Consider the following 9,392-nt stretch of genomic DNA (forward strand, 5'->3'; position numbering starts at 1 on the left):
GAGGGAAGGGCAGATTGGGGGAGAGGGTAATAAAAAGCAAAACACTTTTGAGGAAGGTGAAGATGTTCTGCATTACTGCATAAGTATAACATATTGAATTGCTTGATTTCATAGGACGGTTGAGGAGGGAGGGAGGAAGAAAATTTAGAACACAGAATTAGCTCAAAGACCTTAATCTCATCAGAGTGGGCTCATGGAGGGAATAACATTCACACCCAATTGGGAGGAGTAATCTATTTAATCCTACAGGAATGTAGGAGGGGAAGAGGATAAGGAAGGAAAGGTGATAAAAGGGAGTGCAGAGCTGGGGAGGGGACAGTTAGAAGTAAAACACTTTTGAGTATGGGTTAAAAGAAAATAGAAAATAGAGTAAATATGGGAAGGGAATAGGATGGAGGGAAATAGTTATGTTGATTGATTGTAATGGCAAAAATTATGGTACCTACCTTGCTGGGCTATTATGAAGAAATTTCTCTGTCAAGTTTAAGGTACTATATATAGGTTATTATGAACAGGATACTATCAGAAAAACCTGGAGAAACCTACATGAACTGAAGCAGAGTGGAATGTATTGTATACAAAATAATAGCAATAGTGGGAAGCATGTGGTTATTTTCAGCAAGGCAATGATCCAATATAATCTGGAAGGATTTACGAAAATGGCAACCCATCTACAGAGAAAGAACTGACAGTATCTGAAAACAGATGGAAACACATTTTTAATTTTTTTTTCTTTTTTCCTCTTTGGCAATTCCTCAATCTGAAGTTTTGGGGGGTTTTTTGACTGTTTTCTCTCACAACCTAGCTAATGTGGAAATGTTTTCCATGACTACTCATGTATAACTTATTTTGAAATGTTTGAGTTCTAGTGGGTGGGGATGGGAATGGAGGAGGAAGAGAAGTTGGAACAAAGTTTTAAAAATTTGATGTTAAAATTTGTTTTCACATATATTTTGGAAAATAAAATTCTATGCAAAAAAGAAAATAAAACCCAACTTATGGTCTTTCCATCCCATTTCTCACCTTCCCCTCAATGGCACCAAATGTTTCATAACCTTGGAACTGACTTTTACTTTTTATCTCATCAGATACCAGATTTTTATCAATCCTGCCTTTATGTATATCATATCCAATCCTCTACTCATACAGTCTCTACCTGGTTTAAGCCTTCATCACCTCTCACTGAGGTTATTGCAATCACCTCATAACTGGTCTCCCTGCTTCTACTTTCTCTCCACTCTTGTCCATCTTCTATGCAATTGTCAAATGGCTACTTTTAAAAATAGAGATCTGTTACCCCTCAAGTCAAAAAGCTTCAATATTTGCTACTGACCTGAGAATAAAATGACAAACTCCTCAGCCTGGCATTCATTTAAAGCCATATGCAGTCTAGTTTTCACTTACCTTCCTAATCTTATTTCATATTATTGTCCCTCACCCACTGTCCTTTGCACACGGCCAAAGGCCTCTTTCCTTTACATGATATTGTACCTCCTTCTTCCATGGTTTTGTATGAATAGTCCACCTCTGCCAATCTGAAATGGTCTCTCTCTTCACCTTAGCCATGAAGAATGAGAATCTTTGAGAAGAATGAGGACAGCTCAGCTATCACCTCCACAGTGATGCCTCTCCTGATCCCTTCAATTATTAGTCCTCTTCTATCCTTAAACATGTTTTACATTTATTCTGACTGTATTTACTTGAATAGATCTTGTATCTCCCTCCCACCCTCCAAATGGAATGTAAGCTCCTTGAAGTCAGGGGCTAATTCCTTCTATATCTTTGTATGTTTGGTGCTTTTTATCACTTTGACCCTATGAAAATAAATTCTTGAAGCCTCCAGTGCAGCCACATGCCTTATCCCAGCTCTCTTCCCTTGTTGACATACCCCTTTCTACTAAAGTTCCTCTCACCTCCTTTTCCTTCAAACACCCTAATTTTATCCCATTTCTTGAATCGAAATCTCTAACCAATAGACTTTATAGTCCAGGCTATTTTGATGTGATCTTTTGTCTGTGCTCATCACCAACTCTTTATGGTTCTTTGGCATAAAGATGCAAGGCCATTACTGAAGAGAAGGCATTGACAGCATGGATGGCTTTCCTCAGAGCTGGATTCCTAGACTTTCCAGGAAAAAAATACCTCAGTATCTCAGTAGACCCTTAACTATGCCACCACTGTTGCTCTAACAGAAGGAGCTGACACAGAAACTTCTGTTATGTGTGATGTTAGTGACCTATGACTTCCATGGAGTTTGGTAGTAGAATAAGATGGAGAAGATATGATGGGTTTCCCAATATATTTTCTTCACATTGAGTTTTATTTTTGGTCACCCCTCATAAACCTCCTATGGTCGTAGGCTGAGGGCTGCAAGCACTGCCTGAGCAATTATGGACAGGAAGGTCAGTGGTGAAAGTATCACCAATCCATCCACTTGGCCCTCCCAGCTGCCAAAGACATCAGTGCTATCCCCCCACCCACCCACCCTAGCCCTCTCTGGTTGTCATCTCTTCACCGTGAACTGTATTTAAAATGTAAATAAAAAAAAAAGCTTTTAGGAGATTTAACTGTTTCCCTTGGTATTTAAATTATTCAATTATAACTAAAGCTATTAAAATACAGTTAATTAAAATTGTTAGATTGTTTTCCTTCGCACTGATCACAGCATTGCCCTACTTCTCCCTCTAGCTGTTTAATTCCTATTAAAAATGATAATGCTTTCCTTTATTCATAAATGCAGCAACCTTATACACATTCTTCAAGGGATCTCCTTGGTACAAACTGTGCTCTTTTCTTCTTTTCTTGCAGTGAAGTGGAAATTCGGCTGTAGTCTTTAGAGGTTTAATCAGCAGTAAAAGGCCTCAAAATTTAAACATTAGCATTACCAAGTCACAACAAATAATACAGCGCCCCGTAAAAATCCGTCTAATTCTGAGGCAACGTAATGTCATTAGAGACCAAAAGAGAACCCTGAGGTTTAATAAAAGGTGGGACCTAAATAAAGGCTTCATAACTCACAACATAAAATTACCAGATCTACACGTTAAATATTTTATTTGAAAGGTTTCACAGCATTTCTGGTGGGAATTGCAATGTAACAGAAGTACAGATGGGTAAGTGCTGTTAGAGAAGAAGGGGAGAGGAGGGGGAAAAAAGGAAGACTTTTAGGACAGGCTCATCTCTTACTGAATACAATGTGTTTAAGATGGAGCACCCCAAGAAACTAATTGGTTATAGTGTTTAAAGTCCTGTGCCATGTGTTCATGCTATGTTAATAGATGTAGCAGGTAATGGTGGCAAGGTGGTAGAAATGTTTAATGGACTTGAACATAACAGGTGCCACCTCAGGCATTTCAAGTGATTTGCAAGCCATATGTGGTGATGGAAAATGGGATGCCTAGTCTCTTTTCCAGACAGAGAAGCTGAGGCAGTAGTGAAGGAGACTGAGCATCTACTCCACTCCCAAGGACTAGGCTCTTGATTACAGGCAATGGCTCAGTGGTGTTCTGGCTAGCTCCCATCTGTACATTTTTTGGTGTGGGTCATTGGCCTGGCATTGAACCCGGGTGCTCTTCTTAGGAAAGAAATCAACTTGAATAATAGACCCCTATGAGTTTTGCCTTGTATGATGGTATATACAAATAAGCCAATGCCAAAGAATTAATCAATAAAAATTCATTAAGTGTTTGTTAGATGCTATGCACTATGTTAAGTGCTGGGGATGTAAAGACAAAAGTGAAAAAATTCCAACCCTCAAGGTTTTGCGTTATAATGGAACAGATAATATGTACCCATATACAAACATACATACAAAATTGTTACAAGTTCTTTTTGGGAACAGGTATTAACTCCTAGGGGATGAGGAAAGGCTTCATGTAGAAGGTAGCTCTTGAACAGAGGTTTGAAGATATCCCCAAATTCTAAACGGTAGAGGAGACAAAGAAGTGTATTCTAGACATGGGGAACACAAGTGCAAAGGTATAGATATGGGAAATTAGCAACCTAGGTGAGGAACCCGATCACAGAGTATGTATGTAGGACATGGGAAGTGGGGTGGGGTTAGGTATAAGAAGGCTGGAAAGAAAAGAAAGGGCCAGGCTATGGGAGGGGATTTAATTTTCTATTAAGGAATTTTTATTTGTTCTAACCCTAAAGGTACTAGAGAGCCCTTAGAGTATAGGAAGCAAGGAAAGCTACATGAAAGATAGATTGGAGTAGAGAACTTGAGGGAAGGAAACGCCATAGGAGACTCTCTCAACAGCCTATGATGGAGGTGATGAGGGCCTGAACTATGGTAATGAGGCTGTGTTAATAGAAAGGATGGGATGAATTTGTGAGATATCGTGGAGAAGAAATAAGATTTTGTAGTTGGTTGTAAAATGCAGGGTCATTAATACCTAGGTGTCAGAGACAGCACAGAATTTGCCAACTATCTCTCTTTAGGAAGATCAGGAAATGAGAGGGCTTCTGACTAATAATAATGAATTCTGCATGTTGATTCTGAAGTGCCTGTGGAACATCCACTTCTAAAAACCCAACAGGCAGCCTTTGATGTGGGAAGAGAACTCAAGAGTCTAATGTATCTAATTTCCCAAAGCCCCTCTAGCACTTGTCATTTTCCCTATTTTTAAAATCAACTTTGTCATTCTGATATGTATGAGGTAAGCCACTTAACCTCTGACTGCCTCAGTTCCCTCATCTGTAAGAAGGGGGGTAATTATAGTACTTACTTCCCAGGGTTGTTATAAGGACCAAATGAAATAACAGTTGTAAAATGTTTAGCAAAGTGTCTAGCACATAGTAAGTGTTATATAGATGTTAGCTGCTGCTGTTGTTGTTAGTAAGAGTAATAATAATAATAATAATAATCTGCTGAAGGAGATGGAAAGGAATGGGATCTGGGTTACACAGAAGAGCTAGCCTTGGTCATGAAAAAGGTCACCACTTCATCTGAAACTGGATTAAAGGAGTATAAGATTAGTAGAAGGGGTTGGCATCAAGAGACTGCCAGATGAGAAGGGGAAAAGAGGGAACTCTTGGGGAATGACCTTAATTATTTTTGGTTAAGTATGTGGTGAGGACCTAAGCTGAGAGGGTGGGGAGAGGGAATGCTGTGGGAATCTTGAGGGAAAAAGAGAAGGACTGGATAGCTCATGCAGAGATTAGAAGAGCTAAAGAATTACCTTGGTTTAGAAAGGTACCTGTTAAGTTTGGGTAATATAAATCTGTACTGGACCCTATTAGTATGATTGCATAATTTCCTATACTCCTTGTCATCAGGTAGAGCAAAAACCAAAGCTGAAGCCAAAAGGTAAGAAGACAGAAGCACTATAGAAAGGTTTAAAGAACAAAAAATCCCACAGGAAATCCCATAGAAGAACTTACGTATTCTTCAAGTTCCGATCCATGCTACCCACTCAGGTTCCTCAATGGCACAGGCACAAGCAACTTCATAGCCTGGTATTCCAAGATTTGACTTTGAAGGCCACTGTCACATAATAAGGACATCCTGAATAATGAGTGGATCAAATAACAAATCATAGAAGAAAATAACAACTGTTGTTTGATAATAATGATGATAAGACCAAATACCCAAATCTAGGGAATCAAACTAAAGTTAAGTCCTTGGGGAGGAAATTACATATTTGAAAACACACTTCAACAAAATGGAAAAAGAGGATTGATGACCTGAATGCATAGTATAAAAATTGAAAAGTCAACAAATTGACAAACCCAGAAGAAACACTGAAGAAGAAATCTTGAAAAATAGAGAGAAAATAGCAAAGCAAAGAGCCATACAATGCCTAAGCAAAACTAAAAACTGAATCTTTTAAAAGACTGGTGAAAATGATAAGCCTGTATCTAGCATCACCAAAACCAGAGTAAGTAAAATCAAATTACAAAACTAAAAAGTGGTGAATTAACAAATGGAAAATTTAAAGAATTATCATGATTTACTATACATAATAATATGATAGCAAAACCAAGTGTTTAAAGGGAGAATTATTTTTAAATTATAAAATTAACAAAATAAATAAAAATCTTGAACAACCTAACCTCATACATTGAAATTGACCAAGCCATGTGACAATAACCAAAGGATGTATGAAAAAGTAGAGGGAGGATGATGGTCTAGACAGATTTATAAGTGAATTCTATCAAGAATTCTGAAATTTGGGGCAGCTAGGTGGTGCAGTAGATAAAGCACCGGCCCTGGATTCAGAAGGACCTGGGGTCAAATCCAGCCTCAGACACTTGACACTTACTAGCTGTGTGAGCCTGGGCAAGTCACTTAACCCTCATTGCCCCCCCCCCAAAAAAAAGAAAAAATCTGAAGTTCCCTGGGCTGACCATAATTTATTGTCTTTCCACCTCTCCTTTTGTCTTTCCTCACCAAACCCTATTCTTCATCCAAGAGACCTCCAATCCTTTGACCCTTTAATCTCTCACCCAAGCCATCTCTCCTGCATTAGCCACTCTCTCTTTTCCCCATCTTGACTCCCTGGTGAATCCATCGAACTCTACACTGTCCTCTTGAGTCCCTGCCTCCCTTCTCATATCACTGATTGTGTCCAGTCAAGCCTCAGCTTTGGATGACTACCACAATCTACTGCCTTGAGTCTAACGTGATTGCTACTGAGTTAAAGTGGAAAAAAAATCACACAACTGTTCTGACTAGGTCTACTACATATTTATGTTAAACAACTCAACTAGGCATATACTGCTAGGCAATCATACTATACCTCCATTATCAATTCATCACCTCACTATCCACAGCAGCTCGTACAAGCACTTTCATCCCTCCTCAAATCTTCCATGGATCTCCCTCCTCTCCACTCTCTTAGCTGAGAACTTCACCTCATATTTTAAAGAAAAACATTGAGGCCATTTACTCCAAGCTCCCTCTACTCCCCTCTTCTCCAGTTCAGATGACTTTTGCCATTATCTATCTCCTCCTTCACTCCTACATCACGTGATGAGATGATCTTATTCCTTACCAAGGCAAACCCTTTTACCTGCTCAAATGATCCCATTCCATTTCATCTCCTCCAACAGATTGCTTCCTCTATCATCTCTGAATGATCACTTTTAAATCTCTCACTGTCTACTGGCTCCTTCTCTACTGCCTACAAACATGTTCATGTCTCCCCCATCTTCAAAACACTCTCACTTGATCCTTCCATCCCCAGTATCATTCTATATCTCTTCTGCCCTTTGTAGCTAAACTCCTTGAGAAAGCTGACTAAAATAGACACTTCCACTTACTTCTCATCCTCTTCTTAACCCATTCAATTCCAGTTTCCAATTTCATCATTCCACTAAAACTGCTCTCTTCAAAGTTAGCAACGATCTCTTTTTTTTTTTTGAAGTTTTTACATTGTTTATTTATGCTCTGATGAAAAAACATCTTCATGGATAAACATCCTCCATAGTGCCTTTTATTCCTTCTTTTTGCCAGCACCAACATTTGCCTTTGCAGTACCCCTGACTTTCTTCATTCTGTTCTTGCGTTCCTTTCGCTGCTTTCTTGACGTCTTTTTCTTCTCATACAGGTCATGCCTTGCAAGTCTGTGCTTTGGTTCATTTTTCTTTGCATAATCAAGGGAATCATAAATCATGCCAAAGCCTGTTGTTTTGCCACCACCAAAATGGGTTCTGAATCCAAAGACAAAAATGACATCTGGAGTTGTCTTGTACATCTTGGCCAGTTTTTCTCGAATTTCAGTCTTGGGCACTGTGGCCTTTCCGGGATGAAGGACATCTATAACCATCTGTTTACGCTGAAGAAGTCTGTTTGTCATGAACTTCCTGGTTCTGATGGTTACAGTGTCATTCATGGTGGCGGCCGGCTCCTCAAGCAGCAGGAGAGGGAAAGGCAGCAACGATCTCTTAATTGCCAAATCCATTGGCCTTTCCTCAATCCTCATCCTTAACCCCTCTGCAGGCTTTGGCACTATTGATCACTTTCTTTTCCTTGTTTTCTCTTCTCTCTAGGTTTTCAGAACATCACTGTCTCCTGGCTTTCATCTTACTTATCAAACTTCTCTTTCTTAGTCTGGATCTTCATCTGGATCATGTCCTCTAACCATAGGCATTCCATAGGGTTCTGTCCTGAATCTTCTCTTCTCTTGTTACACTATTTCACTTAGTGATCTCATCAGTTTTCATGGATTTAATTTAGCATCCTTATATTGATGGTTCTCAAATCTACTTCCCCTGTCCTAACCTCTCTACTGATCTCCAGTTTCGCATCTCTAACCACCTTTCAGACATATTGAGCTGGATGGTCAAAGACATTGTAAACTCAACATGTCAAAAACTGAACTCATAGGGGGAAGCTATGTGACATAGTGGATAAAGCACCGGCCCTGGATTCAGGAGGACCTGAGTTCAAATCTGACCTCAAACACTTGACATTTACTAGCTGTGTGACCCTGGGCAAGTCACTTGACCCTCATTGCCCTGCAAAAAGAAAAAAAAATGAGTTTATTACCTTTCTCTGTAAACCTTTCTCCCTACCCCATTATCAATGTCAAGGCACCACCATCTTCCCAGTCACCCAAACTGGATACCTAGATGGCATCCTCAACTCCTCACTATCTTTCACTCCTCTCCATTTCTAATCTGTTGTCAAGTCCTGTAGATTTCAATGATTAAACATTTCTTGAATATGCTCCATTCTCTACTCTGATACTGATATCCCCATGACACATGCCCTTATCACTTCATGCTGGGACTATTGCAATAGCTACTGGTAGGTTGTCCTGCCTAAAGTCTCCCCACTCCAATCCATACTTCATTCAGCCTCCAAAGTAATTTTCCTAAAGCTCAGGTCTGATCATGTTATACCCCTTCCCCCACCCCAGTCCCCTATTTAATAAACCCTATTAGCTCCCTATTATGACCTTCAAGATCAAATACAAAATCCTCTGGCTTCCAAAGCCTTTCATAATCTAGCCCATCCTCCTACCTTTCCATTACCTTACTCCCCATGAAGTACTCTTTGACCCAGCACCACTGACCCCCTGACTATTCCACAAACAAGACAGTCCACTTCTCAGCTCCAGGCATTTTCTCTGGCCATCCCCCATGCCTGGAACACTCTCCCTCCACTTCACCTCTTTACTTCCCCAGATTCCATTCCCAACTAAAATCCCACCTTCTACAGGAAGCCTTTCCCAACCCTTCTTAAATCTAGTGCCTTCCCTTTGTTATTTCCTATTTACAGGGTATATAGATTATACTTACTTGATTGCTTGTTGTCTTCCCCATTAGATTGTGAGCTCCTTGAGAGCAGGGACTATCTATCACCTCTTTCCCTATTACCAGAATTTAGCACGGTGATTAGAACATAATGTTGTTTAGTCATTTTAGTTGTGTCCCACTGTTCA

At 39.7% G+C, this 9,392-nt stretch overlaps 1 protein-coding gene across 1 annotated transcript; it reads right to left on the minus strand.

Annotated features, from left to right (window-relative positions):
• Positions 1-7,354: 7,354 nt before the first annotated feature.
• On the minus strand, positions 7,355-7,864 carry LOC122742396 (40S ribosomal protein S24-like). Its single transcript, XM_043986626.1, has one exon. The coding sequence runs from the start codon at positions 7,836-7,838 to the stop codon at positions 7,440-7,442; it is 399 nt and encodes a 132-aa protein (XP_043842561.1). The 5' UTR covers positions 7,839-7,864; the 3' UTR covers positions 7,355-7,439.
• Between the last annotated feature and the right edge of the window lie 1,528 nt (positions 7,865-9,392).

Source organism: Dromiciops gliroides, chromosome 2 (assembly GCF_019393635.1).
Source record: "Dromiciops gliroides isolate mDroGli1 chromosome 2, mDroGli1.pri, whole genome shotgun sequence".
NCBI lineage: Eukaryota > Metazoa > Chordata > Mammalia > Microbiotheria > Microbiotheriidae > Dromiciops > Dromiciops gliroides.